This window comes from Bactrocera latifrons, unplaced genomic scaffold (genome assembly GCF_001853355.1).
Source record: "Bactrocera latifrons isolate USDA-ARS-PBARC rearing strain unplaced genomic scaffold, ASM185335v1 scaffold_238, whole genome shotgun sequence".
Lineage (NCBI taxonomy): Eukaryota > Metazoa > Arthropoda > Insecta > Diptera > Tephritidae > Bactrocera > Bactrocera latifrons.
In genome coordinates, this window is record NW_017535941.1 from 421,378 (window position 1) to 448,517 (window position 27,140).

A 27,140-nucleotide genomic window follows, 5' to 3' on the forward strand; every position below is an offset into this window, starting at 1 on the left:
AAAAAAACTTATTTAAACAAACAAATAATAAGAAAATAAAAGAAAAAAATTAAACATAAACTAAATTCATAACTAATAACAAACTATATTAATTGGCTTAAAGAAAAAACAATAAATTTAATTAGCGTAAAAATCTCTCTTTCAAATATAAGCTTATAATCAAAAAACAATTTAAGTGAAAAACATACATAGTACATATACTATCCAATCAAATTTGACGCGGGCTGACAATAGAACTACATTTACACGTATTTTAATATAATTTTTTTATTATATCCTTCAAAATTTACTACTGAGTCAAGTATGCCAACGCTTCATACAATTTTCAGACACTTGTTATAGGTTTCGGCTAATATTTCAAATGGCCGACAATTTCACTATATAATTTTCTAAGCAAGTAGCTATTATTCTGGTAAAAAAGTTATAAAAATAAACGAAATATTGGAAATCTAGATGAACAAAGAAGTCAAAAATAAAACTAACGAAAGTCATTATCCTTAGAAACATTTTTGATTCATATTAAAAACCCTCCACAGTAAAAAATGGGCTATTTATTGCTATTACCTAAATTTGAATTTCATACCATTTTATATAATTCATTACTTTAGTATAACTATTTGTGAAATAGTTCCAAACTCAATCAAAGCAACACATCAAGGTTATTTAACATATGACAGAAATTCGTCATAAGCTTTGACACTTTCATTATCGAACAACAGATTTACATACGCTATTACATAACGGTATATACGCGTAATGTTGTACACAATAACATCTAATCATTTTGCCATTTATGGCACCGATCGATCAAGTGACATATCCAATTTGGCGCATTTCGCTTTGTGCGCGCCTCATAGCCCTTTGGCTGGTCTTAATGAATGATCCATCAGCACATGGACGCAAGCATTGAATAAAGAACCCACACAACCACCGCGCACATAAACATGTGCTTATGGTACTTCTAACATATATAATAAATGCAAATCAACCCATTAGCCAGACTCATAAATTATGATTTGCCGTGTGGAATTTCACACAGGTGTAAAGATACGCGAAAAATGTGAAATCAGCAAAACAAATGTTCGTTATTATCATATAGTAGCAGATTTTATGTGATTTTCAATATGATTTTGGTGCTTTTTAAAAAAAAAAAAACAAGTATTGTTATAATTGTGGCTTTGAAACACAGCATTTTGCACTTCCGCTGTTGAATTTTTTGGTGCCTTACACGTTTATCACCAGCTAATTAATATCTAATTAAGCGTCGCGATGCCAAAGCTTTGCGATCATTTGCAATTATTTTTATTTTTTATACATTTGCGTTTGTGTGTGAATATATTTACAAGTGTGCTAATCGCCTACATACCGCCCACTTGATAACCATCGTTGTTGGCAATCTGAAACTTGAAAGCGCTATCTTAGTTTTATATCGTTCGTAAATAGCTTCATACATATTTCAAGTTCTCAGCGCCGCAAGCAACTTAATAGTTGCCCCGCGCTAGTTTTCTGCTCGGTATTATCTCCTTGAAATTTTATCAGAGTGGTCGCAATCTATCCTCTAACAAATGAATATATGAAACAATAATAAAATAATACAACAATAAAAACTGCGACGAGCGCCCAATAAATGCACACATACCGAAACTATAATTCCCTTCATAATAATTTTATCTGACATAAAAGGATATACGAAGTTCTTTATCTTGATTATGATCGATCAGTGTGGCGTTCCATTTTTCTCATTGAAAGATTTATATCTGCGTATCTGCGTCCAGGTCCCGATTTTTGATGCGTAGCAATATTGCTGCGTATATCTTAATAATCCCCCAGTGTGCTTCAGTCTCCAGCGTGATGCTGATTAAATTGTCAGCGGTTATTGAGCCAACCATGTCTTCTACGGAGATACTTTTTGAAATATCCATGATCGGATAACAACTGGGTTGTGCAAAATCGTTTTCTTTGAATTTACGGCTTGTCCATAAGCCTAGATCTTATATTAGTCTGGCCGTCCATCTGCCGCGACTCTCATTCTCCCATCTTTGTTGCCATGTTTTTATTGTATTTTTCTTTATTTGCGCTCTTGTTATTATATATTATATTCTTATATTTTCATTAGCTCCCACAGCTTGGGGCATAAGCGGTAATGGTAACAACTAATATTGAATCGCCTGACGCTGTTCTGGAGGCTGCTGCACTCAAATTCCTGCAGTGCAGTGCACTCTGGCCACTACTTTACGTCGGTTTCCCTTTTTAAGCACATCTGCCCTGATCTCAGCTCTGTATAATAGGTCACTGATTGTCGTCGACATTTGTTGCTTTCTCTTTTCTTGGCTGGGGTTTTCTATATTGTCCAGTCTTACGCCTAGGTAGTTTACTGTTTTTTATGTGTTAAGAATATCCGTAGTCGTTTGTATACTTACTTCCAGGGGTGTGTGAGCGTTGGCCATATCCACCCATCTAGCGCTGTTGAAAATCGGAAATCTTAAGTCGCCAGCAACACAATTCTTTTGTAATTATGGCATTTACGTTTGAGGTTTCTAAGCTTTCAATGACGTATTTTATAGCTTTTACTGTTGATCGCCCAGGCCTAAAGCCGTGTTGTCTAAGGGACAGTCCTCCAGCCTCGTTGATAGCCGTTTCGACATCCGTTATGTTTGAATAGTGTATTATTGTCTTCGACAATAATTCCAAAAGATACCTTTTGCATATATGGACTTTATTTTGATCCCTCGGTTTGTGTATAACACAGTGGCAGGAGTAGAGGCCACAAGCAAAATTTCTAATCGATATCTGAAAAACTGAGGACAGTCAGACATACTTAATTATAGAGAGATTATAGAGTATCCGACTTTTCCTTCTGCGTATTATAAACTTTGTGTCAAACTTAATTTATCTGTTAAAGGTATAGAAATTACAGAAAATATATTAAAAAACCACAGGTGTTCTTTCCGCTTTTAACGTCGCTGTTTTGACTTTTGCTTGGTTTTTATTTCTTTCCTTTCTATTTGCTGATAACAAATCAAATAACTATTCGGTTGTTAACATTGTTGTTTTTCTTTCCTAGATATTGTTAACATTGTTTACAGCTCACTTATTGTTTATAAACACACACACACACACTTACATACAAAAAGACATTTGTATGTAATATTTCTCTTTTATTCTTTGCATACTTCGCTGATTGGTCTGCATAGCAGATTCCTTATCATTTACCGTATTTGAACTTCGTCTCCTCGAATTGTTTTCTTCTCATAATCTTACATTTTAATTGCATTGCTGATTTTATTATGTGATCCACGCATTGGCCTTGATACTGACGACTTCGTAGCCCACTTTCGATCGTATGCCAGGGAAATTCTTTCAGGAAAGTCTTATTGACTTGCTTGACAGACAGCTGGCTTGTGGGGCTTTGTCTATATGGTGCATATGCATGCGAGATCGATGTCATAGATAACTCATATAACACAATTCTGAAGGAAATCTTAAGTGCGTTTTATTAATAGCGGAAAGACAGTCTTATCTTGGCAATACTTTTATTGTAAATACGTGGTCTAAACAGTCTAAAAAGCTATTATTATTTTAAAGATAAATAAATGATAACAATATAGCAAGTACAGCGATATTCCAATTTTAGATAGAATTGTTATAATACGATTGATATTTCGGTTCGAAATAGGTGTCAGTTTCGGCTTTACCTTTCATAGTTAATGCGTTTCTTTCCAACAGCAAGAGGGTGTTATATTCGTTTTTAGCGTACCGGATTTGCATTTTGCTTTAAATATATCTAATAGGATTTTTTACTACCATCAGAATGTTGATTATCTCGATCGGCTTCATTTTACGGTAATTCCGAACTATCTTCTACTATTGATATATTCGTTTGTAACAATCTTCTCTCTGGGCATTAACTTTGGAATTTGCTTAACCTATGGCTAATGAAACTTTTCAACCACTTTTTAGCCCGTTAACGTTTACTAGCCTAAATAGTATTATCCATTAACAGTTCGACCCTCTGGAAGAAACTCCTTTGGCGACAATATTCTTCGAATTAAAAGTCCCTCGATACGATCCTTTTGAAAACGCAAGTTTGTAAGTTTGGGCTAACGTTTACACTTCCATTCAGGTCAGGTTATATTAAAAGCACCATATCTTATCACTTAATACCTAAAATTCCCGAATACCAATTTTCATGTTTTGAAGTAAAAATAATTAATAAAATCGATGGTATGCTCATTTCGCTGCCTTTTACTCGTCGAACCTTGAAGAGTAGCGGTTTAATCAAACAACTAATATAAATCAAATACGTAGGTAACTGTTATTCAGTCTAAAGAGGCTATATTGATACCTCACACTCTTCTGGTCAACTGGATAACTTTATTGTTTTTTGGATACGAAAATTTTTTGATAAAAGAAGAAAACGAGTTGAGAAGTGGCAAATCGAACACGTCTTTTGCTGTTATGTAACGTTCAATTGAAAATAATGCTTCATATCCGATTACATAGTATTAGAACACAAAGCCAAAAAAAAAAAAATATTGTATATCCCCAATACATGCCGTCACATACATATGTATGTACTCATTCTATATAAGGAACGTCAAGTAGATGCTACCTACTAATTATTTGTTTGTATTCTTATAAAATTGATAGTATAATACGAGTACTTAAAATGTTTCAAAATGTTCAAATATTTGTTTAGACACTTGAGATTTGAATACAAATTCACTCAGAAAATAAATGTTTGCGATTATATTTCTATCCAACAAAACTGTCATGGGGCCCTTCATACTCTGGACCGCTTCTCAAAGTACGACTACCTTTTATCTATGTTTTTACTAACAAATCAGTAGCTCTTTTTTTTTTTTGCATTGGATGCTATGTATATTTGCACATGTGTATAACATGAAAGCTATAAGTTAATATGGCTCATATGAAAAAACTGCGAATAGAAGTTTTAACTTTCAACGTAACCAAAAAATAAATGGTTATATCAGCTTATCGTTCCATTATAAAAGGTGATCTATTTCGAGGTTGCTTACTTTTTAGTTATCATTCTAAAGAACATTTTTTGGCATTTATTTTTTGAAGACTATCTTTTCAAATGTTGGCCGCGGTTACGTCTCTCTGATGGTTCATCCGTTGAGTCCAAATTTCGATGACAATTTGACTGGTAACTTGCGAACGCCTGGTGTCTTGCTCTAAGGCCTCAATCAAAATGGGATTGTCCGCATAGCAAACTTCAATTCCAGACATCAAATGGTCGGTTATCATGACCAATGATTTCACCGGTTCACTAACTATACCAGATTGAAATAGCAGCTCTTGTATCTCTTCAGGTTGCTCTTCGTCTCAAATGCGAAAATTATATTTGCTTACATACTTATTGAGCCAGAAATGGGCCTCATCGCTGAATATTTATGAATATATATATGAATCATTAAGATCCGATTGAACGAAGCAATGTTTGGGAAGGTCGAGAGGCTTCACTTCTTACATAAGCTGTGTTTTGTACGCTCTCAATTTAATATCTCGGCTTAAAATGCGCCAAGCCGTTCAATAAGTCAGCCCGTCTTTCTACGAACGGATATACACTCACGGCTCCGGCTGCTATATTCTCTTCACTGCCTGCTGGGTCTCAAGATGGGTGCTGGTGACATGACAGCTTGACACGACGCATGTGTGATCTGCCAAAAAAAGGCTATTGAAAAAATTGCTACTACTTGGATCACCCGTTCTCAGCTTATCGTTCCATTACGTTTACACCGGCCCTCACAGACACAGTGCTCTGCGACAAGTGAACTCTTTCAAATCAGTTATGTGTCAAGTCATCTGTAGGTACTCGCCAGCGAGTAAGTTTTGTCTAAAGTGTTTGTTTATTACCTAGTTACTTGTTTTCACTGAATTAAGATTAGGGTTCACTGTTCAACTTAACTTTCGTTGAATATTTTCAGTTATTTGTCGAAAACTTTTTTTTCAATAAAAAATATCAATAATAATAAATGTTCAAAATATTTACATCAAGTGTGCAATTGATAAGAAAAGTTAAATCGGCGCTTATCACCGTATTATTCACGTCGTTTGAACTATTACCCTATCTACTTAGTAACAATTCTTCCAGTCACTAAGTGCAATATTAATTATTACAGTGCTAAGGCACATATCAAGGTTGGGAATCACTATATACGGTAGTCATTTTTTAAGTGTTTTTATGAAGTGGAAAAACACGTATGCGCATCAGCATCAAGTGCAGTGTGCAGAGTTTACATGTTTACTTAAAGTACTTAGATTAGGTAATAACATTTGTATTTGATATGTAGTAAGAGCTAGAAATATTCAGGTGTCTGTATTATAAAGAACTTGTTTTTGGCCTTTGGAATGTGCTTTAAACATGTGAGCAATCTCATGTTAAATCATTGGCTTTAACTTCTTTTGGAGATATCTATGAAATATAAAGGTTACTAAAATTATTACCTACTTCCTTCATTAGTTTTAACTTAGAAAGCCCTTTGATGAATATAAATCGGCGGAATGTCGAAAATGTGGTCGAATTACTTCCTCTCTTTTATATTACAAAAGTAGTAAGAAAGGATTAGAAATGAATTGTGGCTTGTAACGCGATCTAGGGTCAAAGGGACTCACAAAAGCCGCGCATTCTGATAAGTTTCAAGATCTTACTGGGGTCGTCGATGGATGTATAGAACCAAAAACCTTGGTACTGCATCTGCAAAATGCTGAACAGTCACGAATAAGGTGTTCAGGAGTTTCCGGCTCCACTTTGCAAACCCCGCAGTTTACACAACGGAAGATAAAGTTCAGAGTTAGCCGAAATACACTCCGTGAAAATATTTTGATATTTTTTACTAACGAAAATCGCTCTGTGGCTTATTGTGCCGTCGTGTTTGAACCACGTATTGTTCAAGTTCATATCATTCAATACGGCCCAAAAATATTCGGTTATCATTGAGCGGTAACGTTTCCTTTTATGATCATTACGCAAGAATTACGGCTCAATGACGGCAATGAACCCCACTAACCCGTTTTTTGTGGATTCAAATTTTTCTACTAGACGCTCAGAGATCTCATGATGATTGCACGTGGGGCTCTTAAAATTGAGCCCTCTTACTCCGAATTTCGATAGTAAATTTTAATAATTTCGACTCGTTGTTGGACGTTATTTTTTATGGCATTATTCAGAGAGTTATCACATATTCAGTATAGGTTACACTTACACATTGTGCACATATGATTTGTCGTTGTTACATATAAGTAAATACAAGCATGGACTTATTTTTTTGTTTCACGCAACTACGTTCTACAAAAAGAACGGTAGTAATTACATACAGATAATTATCTAGATATGTAATCAAACCAGCGGAACCGCCAAAATGTCAACGAAATTTGTTCGGAAAAAAAATATTTGTTAACATGTAAAATAAATTTGTACACCTTAAAAATTCCAATGTGCACAATGAAGCATTTGTACAGTTAATATGTGCACAAACAATCAGGAATTCTTTTTCACAAAACAAATTGAGTCGTGATATTTTATCAGACAACTTCGGTGCTGGTTACATAATTAGCAGCGCTAACTCGAAATTTTTCCAGCAATTACATGATATAGCCAAATATCAACACATATAAATACATATAAATTACAAATATGTATAGTATATAATAAATCGGTATATATTTAGCTTTTAGCCGACTTAGTAATAAGTTAAAAGCAGTCTTGTGACCCTAGGAGTTTACGAAATTATTTATAGAAGCTGCTAACAAGGTGTTAGTCATGACAACACGCAATTATTTCATCGAACTAAATCGAGATTGAAAGTGTCGTAATTTCTTTGTTCGAAAGCTTTCTGCATAGTCAAATATAGATAGTGTAAATAGTTTCTAAAATTAATACTAATACTTAATCTACTTTATCTGTACTCGTTGAATATGAGAGCGGTTTAACTAATTTGTGGATTTTAGAATTGAAATTACCGAGAATTGAATAAAGTTTTGATATATGAGTATATATAGTGATTCATTTCGAGGTTCTCGACTTTTCTTAAAAAAAAAAACACAAAACCATACTTACTTTGGCATTTATTTTTTGAAGATTATTTATTTCAAATGTCCAAGAGTCGAATTTTCGCTGACTCGTTCGAGCATTTCGACTGATAACTGTCAAATGACAAGCGTGATGTCTTGCCTCAAGTCTTGAATCGAAGCGGGTTTGTCTACAAAGTCAAGTGAAATTATCTGCCCGCTGAAGTGTTCTCTCAACAAATCCGTTGATTGGTGTAATGTGTGGGAAGTGGCACCGTCTTGTTGAAGACATGTTGCCGAGATCATGAGTTTCAATTTCAGGCATCAAATAGTTATCATGGTTAAACCAATAAAGGTTGCCATTGACGGTTATTATTTTAAAGAAATATAGACCAATAGTTCCATCGGCTGACAAAACACACCGAACCGTTGGTTTTTCTGCATGAAATAGTAGTTCTTGAATCTCTTCAAATTGCTCTTCGTCCCAAAATGCGGCAATTTTGTTTGTTTACATACCCATTGAGCCAGAAATGGGCCTCAATGCTGAATAAAATTTGTCTCGAAAACGTCTCATATTCCTGGAACTTTTCTTCAGCAAGAACTGAATACAAGCTGTATTTTGTATGCTTTGATGTAAAATGCGTCGAGTCAATCTGGCTGGTACTTCTAATTCAATCAATTTATAATGAATGAGTTTAAATCTAACAATTCTGTAATTCTACCTTAACACTTCCTTATCGCAGTACCAGAATACCTATTTACTATATATTATAGGTATGTATATTTAAAAATGAATATTCGCATAAGAATTAAGTAAAAATAATCGCATTTGAATTATATAAAAATAACTCAAATGACAATTTCATTCGCATATAATATAGGATATAGATATCAGACTGAAGGCTACTATATGTATGTATCGTACCTGTATAGAAATATGCCTCCGGTTATCATTTTTAAACCAAGTCACGCTTTTTCCATATCACATAACTAAATTGTTCAAACAGTCGCCTCACGGTACTCCTCATTTGCTTACATAAATGTCTGCTGACCATTTTATTTTTTGGCGCATTATGACAACAGGGGTAAGGTATTCTAATTTATAGCAATTTCATTCTGAAAAGGCTGGATTTTAATTTGACATTGATATATTGGACATATTCGCACAATTATTACAGCAACAATTGCATTTGGTATACATATTTATGTATGTATGTACATACCTTTGTATATAAAGCGATATCGATAATTATCTGTTGATAGTGATAGTGAAATGGTCTTAAGCCCATTGGGTTCCCCATACTCCTACGTTTCTACGATAAATAGCAATTTCATCATCTCCTAATTATTTTTCAAACTTTGTATATAGTACATATATGTATATACTCTTATGCATAAATAGAAAACTACTACAGCTAGACAAAACATATATTGTGGTTTGACTCATGTTAGCATTATTTACTTACGTTCATATTTATATATAATTATATAAGTATATATGTACATAAATAATGGCAATGCTGACTTGTTTGTTGAACAAAAAATTATCACCACCTACTGATTTCATGCTAATCAGTAAAACAAGTGCCTCGGGGGTTACTAGCCTAGCATGTTTGCATGGAATTTCTTTCTGAACCTATGTACACAAGTTGATATGTGTTAAAAAGGTCGTAATTGAAGTATATAAAGTACTAAATTACCGTAATAAGTGATTTCATGATTTCAGTAATTTTTAAGTTAACCGTAAAGTGTTGGAATATTAACATGTTAAACTCAAACTCATTGGCTTAGCATACAACTCACAATGGATGTCTCAAGTAAGAGGCACGCCAAGTGTGAAATTTAATAGAGATGGATTTCGATAATATACTTAATTTCAAATTGATCATGAGGCTTTGAATTAGAGTCGTTTTAGTTAATTAACTCAATGCACTCCATCGGTTTATCTTTAAACCCGTTTTTCTCAACACTACATTTTTCAAATTTGCTGCAATAAATACCTGGATACTAATGGTTCGATCACTATGAATTTTTTTTCCTCCTTTTTACGTGCAGTTCTCCCTATAATGGCCTAACAGTTTTTTGATCTGATCAAAAATGAATTTTTGCTTAAATAAACGAAATTTTAAGTTAAATTCCCTATTTTTAAAAGGCCTAAATCGTTTTTTCGACAATAGTTCACAGAATTTAAGTGAGATAAGGAGAAATAGAATGGATGAAATGAAATACAGAGATTTTAAGAGACTCTTATACTGAATGTAATACACTTATGCCAACGATTTTACCAGTCCTCGAAACATTTTTCGTGAGCACTTTTTGAGGTGGCCTTCAGCCAGCTCAAACTCATAAGCCCATGTCTCCTCTACATGTGGGATCGGAATTCGCACGATCAAGAGATTTTCAAAGAGACCTGTTTACAGTATTCTTTTTGAAAAATATGTTGCTTAATTGGGACGAGTCGAGCAAGAATGTGTTTCATACCCAAAATATCCACTAACATTATTCGAACGGTCACGTGAGATATGTCGTTCTTTCTTGCCATCTTTTAAACATTTGCCTGACGATTTTCAAGCACCATATCTTTCACAATTTTTTTATTTTTATTAGTTGAAGTGTCGAAGGTGGTGCAGAACGAAGCAAAACTTTTTCAGCAAGTTTTGGTTAGCTGGCCGGCAGATAGTTTTATTACTGTGAATAAAACTAGTTCACAAAACTTGCATTGTGAACACTCAAATCTGTGTAAACATATGAACCATGTATATGATTTTCAGAGAGAACGAGAACTCTTTTTGTCGCCCAAACCGCTTTTCATAGGCGAGGGCACGACGAAGAGACCGTACCCCTCGACCGCGGGTCGCACGCTTTGTGTAACAGAAGGGAGAAGAAACTGTCTATCATCTACCAAGTGTCTCCTCATTCTAATATTAATTCTTGGATTCTACTGATTAAGATCGTAATTACATTACACTACTACCGAAAACTTTTTGAAAAATCCAATGTTAAAGTGACTATACTTTGTTTATAAAACTAGGTATACAATTTGATTGAATATGTCAGTCCATAATTATTACGAGATTTTATGTTAAGTACTAAGTGTGATACAACATCATTCCAAAATCCCTTACACAATCGTTACACAAATAATAATTATTGGTACACAATAAACACGGTATAATAATTCTGCCACAAATTTTGTAACTTCCAGAAGAAGGCTGCAGAGACTCTATAAAAAATATATGTATAAATAATCAGCATTACCACCTGAGTCGAATTTGCCATGTCCTTCTGTCTGCCCGTCTGCCTGTCCGTGTACTATATATGCGAAATGGCCTCTCAGTTTTTGAGATATTGATCTGAAATTTTGCGCAATGAACGGCCTAGACAATTTTCTTTCATTGATTTACGAAAATTGTTGTCGATCTAGTGTTTATAAAGAATCGTGTGTGATTCTATCAAGCCTATCTGGCTTAAAGTATTGATTACCTGCCAAAACAAAGACAAAATATAATGTATAATATAGGCCTGTTAATGCAGCAAAGACGTCTACTTTCGAGAAGAAGAAGTTAGGGTTTAGTCAACTGATATATATTTTAAAATTGAATTTTACAGTGCATGCGGTTTATTGTACGAAGTAAAGCGATTACTCCAGATGAAGTGTGTTTTTTAAGTTTAGCACCACTGAATCGAATTTAAATCATTTTAGGTTATGTTTGCGCTTATCTTCACACTTTAAAGTCATTTATTAACGCTATGACGCGGATAAAGATTTTTTGTTTCATTTCGTTCGCGTTCGTTTTTCAATAGTGGTGGCCGTGACGCGTGGCTCGATCACAAGTGCTCACTTCAAACAGCAATAATGATAAATTTAATCTTAACCAAAAGTTGACATAGTTTTTCGTTCTCGTTCTCGTTTTCGTTTTGTTTTAAATTGACATAGTGTGCAATTCATAAGTGAAATCTCTGACAAGTCGGCATAATCAGCCGTTATAAAATCCAGACAGCAACAAAGATGGCGCAAGAAACGACAATAAATGAAAATAATAACAATCACAATGGTCACATACATGATCGATCCACTTCGCCACATCTGACTAAGTTAATAATACCAATAAATGGTGATAAGTCCACTTTTGATAAAACCTATAATACCCCAGTTGCCGATACCCATGCAACGAAACAGAAGAAACCGAAAAAGAAGCGTCGCGACAAAAGTGATCTGGGCGATGATTTCGTAGCGCCCGATGGTGGCTGGGGTTGGCTGGTCACCGTCGCTAGTGGCGTTGCTGTGGTAAGTATTTGGTTGAATTAAAATATTTTCTGGCGTTTACTTAACTTAAGGGTGTTCTTTGCAGTTGGTGACATTTGGCTTGGCCCAACAGTTCGGCATTATCTTCCGAGATTATATGTACGGTATTGGCATCACCAGTTCGCAGTTGACGACGATCATCAACACGCAGATTGCCGTTTCCGCATTAACAGGTAGGTTTTGTCGAGATCATGTAAATAATTTCGAATCGAAAGGGAGGGAGGGTACCAGTTTACGATGATTTTGTTTCTAATGCCGGGATCTTTTTCAGTCAAGTAACACATAATTGAGTATTTTCTTGCTTATTTAGAAAACTTTCGAAAATAACCCATAGTAAATCTCGATATATTGTATTTGCAAGAGATATCTTCTGACTAGAAAGCTGTTACGTAGAATATAAGAGTCAAAAAATATCTAGATTGGGGTATGGGACTTCAGAAGATCTTTATATGGTGATCTATGAATGGTAGAATATGCGAACTTCTCTCTTGGATCATTTCATACATCGAGTTGGTGTGGTTTATGGCTAAAGAAAAGAACCAAGCCGATTTACTTTTAGCTTCATAATTTCTTCGCCTCTGGGTACTTGTATGTGGGCGATTTCGTGTCTTTAAAAACATTCCTTATTAATTTCCACGGACACTACAAAGATATCAGCTCTTGGCGGAGCAAGAAGCCCAGATTATTTTAGTTGCGTTGACTGACTTGTCTTTCCAAAAGGTTTGACTGGTTGAATTGTGTAAACAAAAGGAACACATTGAATATACTTTGTTATTTTTTAAACATTCCTCTATCAAGTGCCGAGCTGTAGGTGGCCAGACGTATCACAGGTTGCGGATTGTAAAATACCTTTCCAAAGATACAGGTGTTACCGGCGAATAACCGATAAGTAGTCACGAACAGAGTTCAGTATCTAGAGGGATAGTTTTAGAGAGGTTTTGGATTACACTAAATTTCTCCTAAATCCTGAGTGCCTATGATCACTTATTGTATACATAACTAATTACTTTTTATTTATAGGTCTACTCAATGGACCCCTCTTTAGACGCTTTACATATCGCCAAGTGGCATTCGGCGGTTCAACGCTCATCTTCATCGGCATGTTTTTGTCAGTATTTGCTCAATCATTCCTTTTCTTTTTGATGTCTTTCTCATTCTTCTACGGTAAGTTTTATTGTCAATTCCAAAACACGAGAACCTAAATCTTACATAAGCACATCTGTCATTTAGCCTTCGGTCGTGGTCTCATGGTATCGGCGTCTTCGATGGCTGTTAACACTTTCTTCAAAGTGAAACGACGCACTGCCACCTCTTATCAGTTCGGTGTAGCCGGTATGGGTCCAATTATATTGCCACATCTCGCCACTTTTCTCACACAAGCTGTGGGTGTGAAAGGCACCGTGCTGATCTTCTCTGGCCTCTCGCTGCATAACTTTGCCGCCTCACTGATTTTCCAACCCGTACAATGGCATGTGAAAAAAGTTAGAGGAGACGCTGAGGCCTTACGCCCAGGTTCGCAGCACTTTGAAGAGGAAGAGCCAGAACAATTTGTCGAACCCGACACGCACAGTTTGGCACGCGCCAATGACGGCTGGTACGGTTCCCGCACATCCATAAATACGCTTAGCCAACGGCATCGTCTCAGCACTGGCGACAGCGTGCAAATGCAGAAACTACGCCGGTTAAGCAGCGTTGGCGCTGGTAAAGGAAAACAGCGCTCCTTTTCGACCAGCGAGAGCATTAAGGAGGATGAGCTCGAGCATTTGCATATGGGGTTGCCCACTAAACTGGATCATTTGGATGAGGGACAAGTGGCCGTGCCGTATAGGCAACAGCCACAACAATTTTCGGTGAAGGAAGAACATTACTTAACCCCCGAAAAGACGTTACAGGAAATGCTAGATGAAGAAGAAGAGGCACGCCAAAAACTACCATTCCTACAAAAGGTGATAATTTTCTTCGATTTGGATTTGTTGCGCGATTTCACATATGTCAATTTGGCAATGGGCATGACAATAATCAACTTCGTGGAAATCAATTTCGCCATCTTAACGCCGTTCATTCTCTCCGATTTCAAATTTACAAATACACAAATCGCAGTCGCCATGTCTTGCCTGGGTGTGTGCGATGTCATACTGCGTTTCCTCACGCCATTGCTAACCGCCAATATACCCTTGAGCAATAAGAATTTCTTTATTATCGGCATTTTGGGCATGTGCTTGGGACGCGTCTTTCTCATATACTGCCGTTCATTCTATTGGTTGATCGCGACTTTTGGCTTCTTGGGCCTTTTCAAGGCATTCCGCACCATCTTTGCACTTCTAATCATTCCCGGCTATGTGCCATTGAAGCGTTTACCGGCCGCGGCGGGTCTTCAATTGCTCATGTCCGGCATTTTCTCGCTGGTTTTTGGACCAATTGTTGGTGAGTTGAACTGATTTTTAGAAAACCTAAAAAAACACAAATTACATTTTATTTAAATTATATATAACACGCTTACTCTCTCTTACCATTTACCCTCAGGTCTTATACGCGACGCCACCGATTATGGCGTCACTTTGCATGTTCTTAATGGTCTTAATATTATAGCTATCGCATTATGGATAATCGAAGATCTCTTGCATAAGAAAAAGAAGCCAACGCTAGCTTAGAAAATATGCCTAAGAATATGTATAAATTTAAGTGCCATTGTTGTATCGTTCCTACCGCGATTAAGTTTATCCATTAGCTCATAAGCATATATATGTATATGTATGTAATTAAGTGAAAGCGATAACCCACAGCTCTCAGTTATGGCTGGAGAATCATTTATAGACAATTACCTTAGGTCACGTTCAACTCTTGTAGGGTCTGACTCAGCTTGTGTGTTCGCGTATTCGTGCCTTTGCTCGTGCCAAAAATGTGTATACTGATATACGTAAATTCACAGTTATAAGCCTATAAACATTTATTTTTTAAAATGTTAGCTAATGTCCGTTTATTAATGGACAATTTTACACTTAAGAAAATGTTATAGACAGCTAAATGATAGTATAAATCTTTGTGTTATTATTTTACATCAATTGTATATAGTATTTACATATGTAGTTGCGAAGACGCTTAGTTATTATTGAAATATTGTTATGTAATTAATTTAAGTCTGTAAATAATTTGTTATTATTATAGAGTGTATAATTAAATAAATTACGAAAAAACACTTTTCCTCTTGGGACTATTGTTTTATTGTTCAATACTATATTTGAACACAATTTCTACTTATAAAAATAAAGAGTAAATAATTAAGCAAAAGATTAAAAAAAAAACTAAGCTAATTTTTTATACAAATTTTGAAATTTAAATATTGAGTAGTCGCAAAAGTAATTTCGTATTTCTAATCGAGCTTTTGCCGAGTCATCAAAGATGTGTGTGTTCTGGCGTTGTCCTGATAGAAGACGAAGCCCTTTCTTTTGATCAGTTCTTCCAGTTTTTCTCGATTGCTAACTTCAATCTCATTAGTTGTCGACAGTAAAATGTAGAATCAATCGTTCGACCAAGCTGGAGCAGCTGATGGTTGATTCCTTTCCAATACCACAAAACACTCAGCATAACCTTTCGATGCGTCAATCCTGGCTTTGCGATCGTTAGTTGAGCTTGGACCATGATCTTTTTAGCACATAATTGTCGTATCTGATCTACTTTTCGCCTCCTGTTGTCATTCGCTTCAGAAATGGTTCGATTTCATTTCGTTTCAGCAAAGAATCGCAGATGGTAATTCGGCCCATTAAATTTTTTTACAGACAATTCATGTGGTACCCAAATATCGAGCTTCTTTTTGTAGCCAACCTTTTTTAAATGGTTCAAGCCCGTTCCTTAGCGATGTCATGGTGACGGTCATGGTCAATCTTTTCCATAATTCCTTCGATTTTTCAGCGATAGGTCGACCAGAGCGGGGCGCATCTTTCTTAAAATCACATCTGTGTGACTGTCTGGAATTTGACGTAAAATTTTGATAGTTTTTGACCTGCCAAAATTCGATTTTTGATCAAATCGAAAAACTGGTAAAAGAACTCTATTTGCAGTATGCAGAAAAATACTTGTAGTAATCAGATTATTTCTCGCCGCATAATATCTTAAAGAAATTTCAAAAATTTAGTTTTAGGAAAAATGCGTAAACTGATTGAAAAAAAAACTATTTCATGATATGGATTTAAAATTTGAGTATGATATTTTGAGAGTATAATCTATCTAAATATGAAAAAAAAGTTTTGTAAATTTCATAGTAGAAAGCAACTAGCTATCTTAAATAATTTAAAATAGAACATAAGGTTAAAATTAAAATTAGGGACAAAAATTGTTTTCAATGACTAGGAACAAAAATCATAACATAGAACTTATGTCTCAAAATGGTATAATAATATTTACAGAAACAACTGTTCATATAATGTGGTGAAATCCATTTGTGTGTGTCTATTTATGCATATTTTAAGTTATAAAGATATTATCTATGTGTGCTCAAAATATTCTGTTTGTGGATAGCACAAAGCTTGGGTCATATTTACTAAATCAAAGTTTCCGATATTTTTAAATTGACCGTTCAATAAATCAATCAAATATCATAAGACTGTAGCATAGTTATAGGCGATGTCACAGTAGGGAACAGCGAAGGCCGATGGCGGCGAATGGAGCAAGTGAGGAACTCTTCTCATATACATACATCCATACATACATTTATACATGTAAATCGAGCAATTTATGTGCCTACATACACGTATGTATTTTTTAAAGTGATAATAACTGTTTATGTGCATTTAATTTATATCCCACCTAGCCTGTCTTATAAGGTGCATTATTAACTGCAAATCGCATCGAAGCGTTGAAAACAACAATAGCATTAAACAAACGCAATACGTACACCAGTAAATACAATTTCACGTTTTTGCACTATCAATATAAGGGTGGGTCAAAAACAAAAACATAAAAAATCCATTTTTTCGCTTGGTTTTTTGAGAAATTGGAGGACAGACACCACTAAGAAAGGCTCTCCACGTGTACGTTTTTCTTATTATCGGATAGAATATTTCGTTTTGTGAATGTTATAGGAAATTGAATGCTCTACAAATTGGTCTCTTACGTTTTCTTTGTATACTTAACCACTTAAAAAATATTTTCGACTGAAATTTGATTATTTTAAAGAAAACTTGTATTTTTGTGGAATTTTGACACGATGAAAAAAAATTATTTTAAATAGCAAACATTATAATTATCTATTCCTTAGGTTGTAAGCGAAAAAAATATTCTTTTTTTTTTTTTCCACCCACCCTAATTATAGCGGATTACGCAGTCATAAACGCTATCAATTTAAATGAACTTCAATTGAATTAGTTGTGTGCACAGCGTTCTAATTAAAATGATTTACATACATATATGAAATGGTATGTGTTGATGCAAAACAATTAAAATAAATAAGTGTAACAAAATTGCTGTGGTACAAATACAGTTTGCAATGCGAGCAGAAAGTACGCAGTCATCGGGGCGTAACTGTATGCAAACGACTTAGAAATACAGATAAATAGCAGTCACATATTTATTGTACTTGTATGTATGTATTTTCCATTCATATGGTTACCAAGCAGTTATCGAGTGCGCGTATACAAGCCAATCGGAAATGATTTCATGGCTCTCGTATAAAAACTGATTCCAATGCCGTACAGCTTTCTTTATGATAACGGTGTTTGATAAAGTTCGTATTGTTTATTTTATTTTAATATATTATTATATGTACATATGTACATATGTTGCCTTTTATATTTTGGGATTTGGAAGCGCCGATCTTGCAATCTGGAGACTCGTAATTTTATCGTAAAGTTTAACTTTTTTGATGTTATACATACATATGTACCTAGAACGAGCGCTGACGATGAAGCTCTTTCTAGGACCGGTGTTTACCGATGGTATGGTGAGTTCAGTCGAGGTCATAGCTCATTCCAAGACAAATTTCGGAAAGTTCCCCCAAAATCATTTGATGTTCTGGAAACTATTGATGATAGTCGCAAACTGATATTCCAAGTTTGTATTGTGACCTATCGTGAGATAGAGATAACTGTGGCCATTACTGGGACTAGCATACATTCAATATTATATTGACATTTGATTATACAATTATTCACGCTGGATACCACACTATTTGTCAATCAACAAAAAAGGCTCGTGTCTATTGGCCTGGGGGAAATGTTAAAAGAATACGATGCGGTGCTTCGAAAAACGCCTATGATATCGTGACAGGTGGCGAATCGTGAATTTACGCGTATGAGCCCGTAAATGAACAGCAGTCGATTGTTTGGGCATTTCAAAAGGAGCCGAAAGCAAAAAGGTTGTTCGCACACGAAGCACTTCCAAACAAATGATTGCTTGGTTTTTTTTTTTTGGAGAAACTTAACATATCGCAGCTATACCACTAGAATAACGAAGAACAGTAAATTCTGAGTGGTACGCAACCATTTTGTTGTCAGTTGCCTTTCAAGAAAAATCAACCGCCAAAGAAGGAACACTATTCACAACGGCAGTGCTAGCTCTGACAGATCGACTGAAACCACTATATTTTTAACCACTAAAACATCGATTTGATGAGTAATCCACAGTAAAATCCTGACTTGGCACCAAATGGCTTCTTTTTATTTACGCACGAGAAAGATAAACTAAGAGGTCAACGTTTTTCGACACCTGGAAAGACAGTTGATGCGTTTAAAAGTCATGTTTTTGAGAAACCTCAATCAGAATGGCAGAAGTGCTTCGGAAATGGGTTCAAGCGCATGCAAAAGTGTATAGATCTTAATGGATAGTATTTTTCAAAACAGAAAGGCAATTGTCGATAATTAATATTTGTTTTTGTTATCGAATCCCGAAATATTAAAGGCAACCTAGGTATATATAAATACACTGTGAGGCGCTTGTGAAAGGCACCTTAATTGACGCAATGTGAATGTGTTTGTATGAATGATCATCGGTCACAACCATTTAGGGTAAAAAAACTTGGACAGCCGGTTTTCATAAGCTTCACTTAAGGTGAATTTATCACCAGCAAAATCATTCGCCATAGACAGAAGTAGATAGCAATCACTTGCTGCCGGTCCGCAATAGAAGGTGGATGTATAAGAACCTTCCAATCACGCTTCCGGACTTCTGCCGAGGGGCTATTGATATTTGTGGCCTGGGATTGTTTTGATGGAACACAATTCCGTTGTTATTGGCTGTTTCTGGGCGATTCCTTTATACGGATGCTGCACCTGATTATAGGTTCGAAATAAGAGTTCGACCATAGTGAAACAGCTCATAGTAGATGATGATCTGCCAATCACATCAAACACATAATAAAATCATTAACCCTGTATTGGACACCGTTTGCGTCGGCTTACCGCTATACGACCATTTTTACTTACCGTTGTTCTGACTAATCCAGTTTTCAGCAGGAAGTAAGGTGGAAAATCGGTTCAAGAGATTTTTTGCGCTAACTCATGTAGATCATATACATACATACGTTATTTTTTGTATCCAGCCTTGTTTAAATATGTAGTTCCAAACGATTTTTTGTGCCATGATTAGCTCCTCGGCAATCGAAACAAAACTACTTGGCGGTCGGACTCGCATATACCATAATTCTAGTGAAATTTGCGACGTCTTTCCATGATAAGCCTCTCGGCTGGAATATATTCGAGCCAGCTGTGGCTGTAACCTATCCGAAATAATTTTAAAAGCATAACAGCGAACAATTAACTTTATAATAGCAGAATGCTAAATTTTTGGCTCTATCATTAAACTATATGCGTTTTATTCTGGAAAGACAATTATATCTAAAAAAAAAAAAACCAATTGTAAATATTATTATTAACAGTATATACATAAAGCCTTAAATATAATTTAAGTATGGTTTTGGTTGGGTTAGCGAAAATAATTATAAATTCATGTGCTTTTTCTATACTCCACAATATTAAAGATATTCCAATATTATTTCACTCGAATATTATATAAATTAAATCACGCTTCTTTTCATTTGCAGACGATGTCGCGAATTCGACCAGTTTTGTGTTGCCACAAGTCAAACTGTAATGCCCAAAGGTAAGTTCCAATCTTTAAACTGTTATTTTGAACTTTTTTGCACCTCCAAATAAGCAACATTAACTGTACATATTGATAACTTTAGTTAACTGTTGTCAGTAGCTTTATTTGCTCTCAAAATCTCTCGTCAACAGCCAAGTTAAATAATCATAAATATTTAAATGCTTAAACAAATATACTAAATGCATAAATTTATTCAGTACGTTGCGCATCTGTAGCTCAAATCGTTCTCCATTGGAGGCATTGTTAAACATGACATAGACCTTAATCTCTCTTAGTAAATATTTAAATACTCGTCTTGAGTATTATTTACTCAGCATCTACATATCAACTGATTATACAATCATTCACTTACAAGTCATACTTGTTTATATTAAATATTTATTTTTAGAAAAAAACTCAGTAATAATTCTCGGAGGAGTTCATGAAAATTTTTTATTTTTATTTATAGTATATCACTTTTACTATCATAATTAAAATTACTCTTCTGTAAGGAATTTCATATGCAAATACTGAATGATACTGCTTTAAAATTTCTCGGTTAAATCCACATTAATCCATGTGCATACATAACTGTTTAAATATGTCTGTGATTTTGGTCACAGTGTGCTCTTCTTCTGCCTCGAAACTTATCTGAACAAATTTATAACATAATGATAAAAAGCTGCAGACAAATTACTTTTGCTTTGAATGACTGATTGGTATAACAAACTTTATACATACTTATGTCTATCTTATCTTAGAATTTTGATTTATAAAACTGTCTTATCATCGGGCGTTGCTCAACTTTGGTTGGTATGGGCAAATGCAGGTTTAAAATATAGCCAAAGAAATGTAAGGCAAAGATAATAATAATTAAAGGGGTCCCAGGTCAGCCACTACTTTAGGTTCTTTAAAGATGCGATATCTCCATTACGAAAACAACAAAAATATTGTCTAAAATATATATGCAGCTCTATTGTTCGGGGTTTCTATGGAGTTTTCCATGATCACTCATATTTTGTCGGTACTAGAAACTACTGGTAAATTGATAAAAGCCTTTAATTGATTGTACGGTAATCACTCATTTAATTCATAAATAAGCTTTATATAATAAAAAAAAAAAAATCTCTCTATCGAGATTTAAAACTTTAATCGCGGTTTAGAGTATTTTCTCCATTCATCCGTTCGAATGACATACTGACACTTATCAACGTCGCCAGTCCCCAGGTTCCTTATGTCTTGATTCGTTCACTTTCTTTGGTATTGCTGTGATCGTGACCAAAACCATTTTTATAACCTGAGTCCGGTTCAATTACATAAAGGGTGTCTGTTTTAGACATGTGGTTTTCAAGACGAAACAAAACGCAGCTAATTTAATAGTATGGCCAAGAATTCAGCTTTATTAAGATACGGGTACGCTATTACATTTTAAAACTGACTTTGGATAAGTGACCGCCGCGGTTGGCTCGAATAAATTCCAGTCCAGACGCTTGATTTTCAATCACTTTTTGTAGCAAATAGGGCCTTATGTTATTACGCGTCGAATATTTCCTTTCATGATTTCAATCCTCTAGGGTTTTATCTGCGTAGACAGGCGACTTTTTAAAATCCCACAAAATATAATTGAATAGCACAATTGTGGAGGGCACGCCACAGATCCATGATACGAGTGAGTTTTCTTCAACAAATTGGTTGTTTGATTGACTGTATGACATGCAGCGCCATCCTTTTTGTACCAAAGACCGTCCACATCAACATTCTCCAATTCACTCACGAAATAGTTACTAATCATGGCTCTATAGCGTTCATCATTGGCAATAACATTATAAGGAAAGTAATAGGACTGAGTCGATTTAAAAAATGAATTGAACCAATCGGTACAATTCTTTAAAAACGTTCAAAATATGCTCCTTCTGCGTCTATGCAGCGCTGCCAGCGCGATTTCCAAGCATAGAAGTCGTCACGGAAGGAATAGCCTTGAAAGCCGAGGTGCACGCTGCTTACTTGCCCTTGTGCCGTCTCAAATGCTTGCCTTTCATTGGGCTTCTCAGGCAACACGGCTGTAGGGCGGCTGAAAAAGCGTTTGGATGCCGGCCTAGTTAGGTAGTTGTTCACAAAAAAGGCGGTGTGAGCCATGTACAACTTGGCGTTGACGGTTTGTCCAGGAGGAATAAATTCATATTGGACGATGCCTTTTTGAATTCGCTCCTTCATCAGCGACCACTTCCCACTGCTTCAAAAAGGTCTGGTGCCATCAAAACACACCACTTCGTGTTAAGGCAACACCTGGTTAAACCTGCTTGTTCATATAAAACGTCTCTGTCGCAGATTTACCAAGTTTCACACAGAATTTTATCGCATATTTCTGTTCTAATGAACGCTCCATTTTCGGCTTGCACCATTCACGGAAGCACGTCGCGCGAAAATATTTGTCCTGACTCTCTAGGTGCTCGAAGACAACTGACCAGCCGCTTCTTCGTTAGCTAGGAACGCCCTTAACTCATCCTGTCGTTGAGCGCACGCTCCGAACTACAGTCGCGTCGGAAAGTCCTATTACTTTCCGTACAAAGCAAATGCGACAAAATGTAGTGTTCCTAATGAGAAACCTAGCTGAGTATAAATCAAATAACAGTTGTTAAAAATACTCCGAAAAAAGTATTGCCTGTTTGAAAGTCAAACCTCTAAAAACACTCTCTCTATATAGATTTCAGTATTGTACAACAACAGTGATTCGATTCTTGCTTTTGAAAGGGAAATCAAGCAGTGACAGGTCAATGACTGCTAAAAAAATGGTTAACGAGTTTCACAGTGGTTGCCCGGTGTACTCGAAATTGCTGTAGTGGAGGATAACTTGACAAAATTTATCGATATCGTATTGGTAGATTCATCAATTAATGTCCCACTGTATGCATATAAAAAGGCTCTGCGAAGTTGGAATAAGTGTTCTTTAACGAAGGCAACGCACTTACACATCGATTCAACGTCATCATGGCCAAATTGCTTAAAATTGGTTTCGAACTGCTACCCAATGCCATATTTACACCCATTTGACTTATTTTTTATTTACAAATTTGGATAAAGTCACTCACCAGGCAGAATTAATTCATAAAAATAAAAGGTTGTCAGAAAAGTCTTGCGATATTTTTATTGAATTTTCAATTGTTCATAAAAATTTTTTTKATGACTCATGCCCAGCTCTTGACCTATGCTACGGCTGCTACTATGCCGGTCTCTTTCGACCAATCCAGCGATTTTATCGCAATTTTCGACGACAGGCCCTCCAGAGCGGGGCGCATCTTCGACCACCTCTACACCAGAACGAAAACGTTGAAACCATTGTTGTGCGGTAGAAATGGAAACTGTATCGGGTCCATAAACTGCACAAATTTTATTGGCGGTCTGAGATGCATTTTTGCCTTTATCGTAGTAGTACTGTCAAATATGCTATATTTTCTCTTTATTTTGCTCCATGTTTGCGACGCTATAACTCACGCAGGACTTAAAAGAAACGACAATCAATCAAACACGTGTTAGCGCGTGAAATGAGCTTTCCAAAAAGGTATAGCATGACCCGATGCGACGAATAAATCTAGAATTACGCGCTCTCAGGGCCAACTAGCGAAAATACCGCAAGACTTTTTTGACAACATAATATTAAAATTTTTTTAAAGTATTTACAATTAATTGTTCGGTATTACGGCTATAAATGCATTAAAGATATTGAATCTGAGTGACTGAAAGTATTAATCGGTAGTCATTAGCTTGTGGTTAGAAATTATGCACAAAATTCATCTTTTTAGAATGGATAGACAGAATATACATACTCAAAATTTTTTTTACAAACCGCTTACAAAGGTTAAAGTTTGCGTATGAAGCATGGAGTTGCTACACTCTTACAAAATCACGAGATTTTTTTATTACAACAATTTTGATTAATATTCAAAAAGAGATAATTTCCGAAAGAAACGAGTTCATCAATTGTCTCAGGCAACGCAAGACAACAACAGTTAACACTGTACGTTTTTGGTGTAGAATTTTGATGAGCTCGGGAAGGAATAATACGCTCAAATGAGCGGATTGAAGCTGATAGTCTGGCATTAGCAAGCACTGCTGTTGTAAATACATTAAATTATTGCATTAGTAAACTACAGCTAACCGAAATTTTAATTGACGTATAGTAAGCAGAATTATAATTTTAGCAATTGTACACTACTTACAGCTAAGTAAACGTTAGCTTGAGCGAGCTGATACCGGAAATTCTTAAGTGAGCTTAGGATGGATATAGATATAGGAGAATAAAAAATGTCTCCCCAGAGCGCGGTTCTCAATGCTAAATAATCTTATAATTAATTTTAAACGCTCCTTAAAGCTTGTAAATTTTTTTAAAGATTTACTCCCACTTTTTGAAATGTCTGACCACAGATAATAGTACTTGAATGAAGTGCCAATGTATTATTTTAAAAAGCACTAACGATTTGACGTGTTTTTTACATTTAAAAAATACGGTTCTAACATTTGAAGTGCAATTGTCTATGAGTGGTTTTGGCTACTTTTGAAAAAAGAAAAGCTTAAATTTTCACTCAATTAGTAAAGAGATGCGCGCTCTGAAAACATTGTCTCATCATTATCTATTTAACATTTTGCTCTCACTTAGGCACCTAATCGTGCACGTTGGTAGTCATAACTTTAGTTCAATCAATACTCTTTTGCACTATTTGAGTTAAATGTGTTTATACTTATATTATATGATCTCATACCGACGATGACTTGCATTTTTCAGTACTTGACAATAATCATTTATGGATACGACTTTTAAGTGCCTAATTGCCGAAGTTGTTGAAAATTTCAAATATCGGCAAAATACAGATTCCTTCGGACAAGGGGGGCCTAAGACATATAAAAACCTCCATTTGCGGAAAACAGCTCACAAAGAATGTTGCAATTGCTCTTCGTTTAATTTTGAAATTGATAAATTTGATTAATTAAGAGCAATGATTTGTCGAATTTCGTCACTTATCAGGTTCTTACGTCATTAAGTGTAGAGCAAACTAGTTGATTTTGTTATCTTAACGGATACAGATATGATAAATACAAAAATTACATTTTTAATAACTTAATATTATTTGTTTTTTGAACTAATCATTATTTATCTTTACTATATAGTATAGATATAGCAGTTTTGATCACCTAACGTTTGTTTGTAAATATATTATATATTTAAATGATCCGGATGACGAGACAAGTTGAAATGATTGTCTGTCCTCCGTCCGTCCGTCCTTTTGTGCAAGCCGTAACTTGAGTGAGAATTGAGATATCATAATGAACTGGGTACATGAGTTCCCTTGCCAAATTGTAGAAGGGCTTAATGAGATCTATACTTGGAAATTTAAACAATTGGAGGTGGCCTCGCCCCTTAATAGGTTAAATGTCTATTTTATATCTCCCAAAACAATTTGCACAGAAATAATCACATCGACACTTCTTGGTTATATAGGTGAAATCTAATGAAAGGCACGCCCTCTCCTATTTTACATTTTTCAGTATACTAATAAAGCTTTAATTAATATATCGGGTTAAACTTGGCACGAATATTGCCTTTAAGTTACGCCATCTCAGGTCAAAGAATTGTCGAAATTGATAGATAATAATTCAAGACTCCAGATACTGGAATCGTTCAATGTGTGAGATTTATAATTAAAATTTTCTGATAACAATTTATGTGAAAATTGGTTGAATCGAGACAATATTTCCCTTAGCCCCCACATACCTAATAGAAAAATTTTCAAAATTCCGGTTGACTTCACATATACCCTTTATATTGGCCAATATGTGAATTACCTTAATTAAATTTAGTGCACGTATCTTTCTCTTCATTGTACCTAAATTGGATAAAATCAAGTGAAAATTTGTCCTTGCCCCACTGAACTAATATAAGGATTTGCAAACATTCGGTGTTTTATGAGATTTCTACAAAATTCTACAAATTTTCGAGGTGTTTTCTGGCATTACCACCTCTCAAAGCTTGAATCCTTTGTAAATTAGTATTAGAGCGTTGAATAACTATGTATATACTGGCGACAGCTTGCTGCAATTGCTCTCAAGCTATTGCTTCGAATCAGCGGTTTCGCTGTGAAATTCACTTATCTTCATCTCTCAATCAGGGCAAAACATCCCTGAAATATCTAACCCTCAAAGTAATATACCTAAATATAAATTATCCGAAAATGTATCCAAATCATTGGGTATACTAATAATAGTATAAGTAATCTAACTTTATACTCATATTTGTTCTTAGAATCTTAAAGTATGTCAGTACATTTTGGGCAATTTCCTCATAATTTGGAGCTTTTCTTACCTAGGAAAATTTCGACTATCGACTAAATTTTTCCAAGCTACACTTTCCGGAAGAGTCCATAACCTTGATAATATCTGTATCTTTCATGAATTGCCATATATGAGGACTCACAAAGAGACTTTCAAGCTTCTTCAGACTAAGTTCGGAAATTTTCTTTCTACAAATGCCACTAAAACAATATATTTCCAAAGTTTGACAAATAATTTTATCATTCTTAACTTGATAACTAAATGGCTGACTGACATCATTTTGAGAAATAATTATGGTGAACATGTTTCACCATTGTTTCTAAGTAGTCCATGCGAATTACTGTTGTTGGGAAAGCGCGATTTTCATTGAGCAAAACAGGACATTTTATAGACAGTCATTTTA

The 27,140-nt window shown here is 35.2% G+C and overlaps 1 protein-coding gene across 2 annotated transcripts in view; it reads left to right on the forward strand.

Annotated features, from left to right (window-relative positions):
* LOC108969030 overlaps positions 1–15,434 on the forward strand; it is a 17,684-nt gene extending 2,250 nt beyond the window's left edge. Inside the window, exons 2-6 of one of the 2 annotated variants that reach the window (XM_018933499.1) lie at positions 11,972–12,322; positions 12,387–12,513; positions 13,361–13,504; positions 13,571–14,764; positions 14,864–15,434. In XM_018933499.1, the coding sequence (XP_018789044.1) occupies positions 12,044–12,322; positions 12,387–12,513; positions 13,361–13,504; positions 13,571–14,764; positions 14,864–14,991 (1,872 nt within the window). In that variant the 5' untranslated portion in view covers positions 11,972–12,043 and the 3' untranslated portion in view covers positions 14,992–15,434. Of the gene's footprint in view, positions 1–11,952; positions 12,323–12,386; positions 12,514–13,360; positions 13,505–13,570; positions 14,765–14,863 lie in introns of those variants that run through there. The other variant, XM_018933500.1, reaches the window with a different exon arrangement.
* Positions 15,435–27,140: the final 11,706 nt, after the last annotated feature.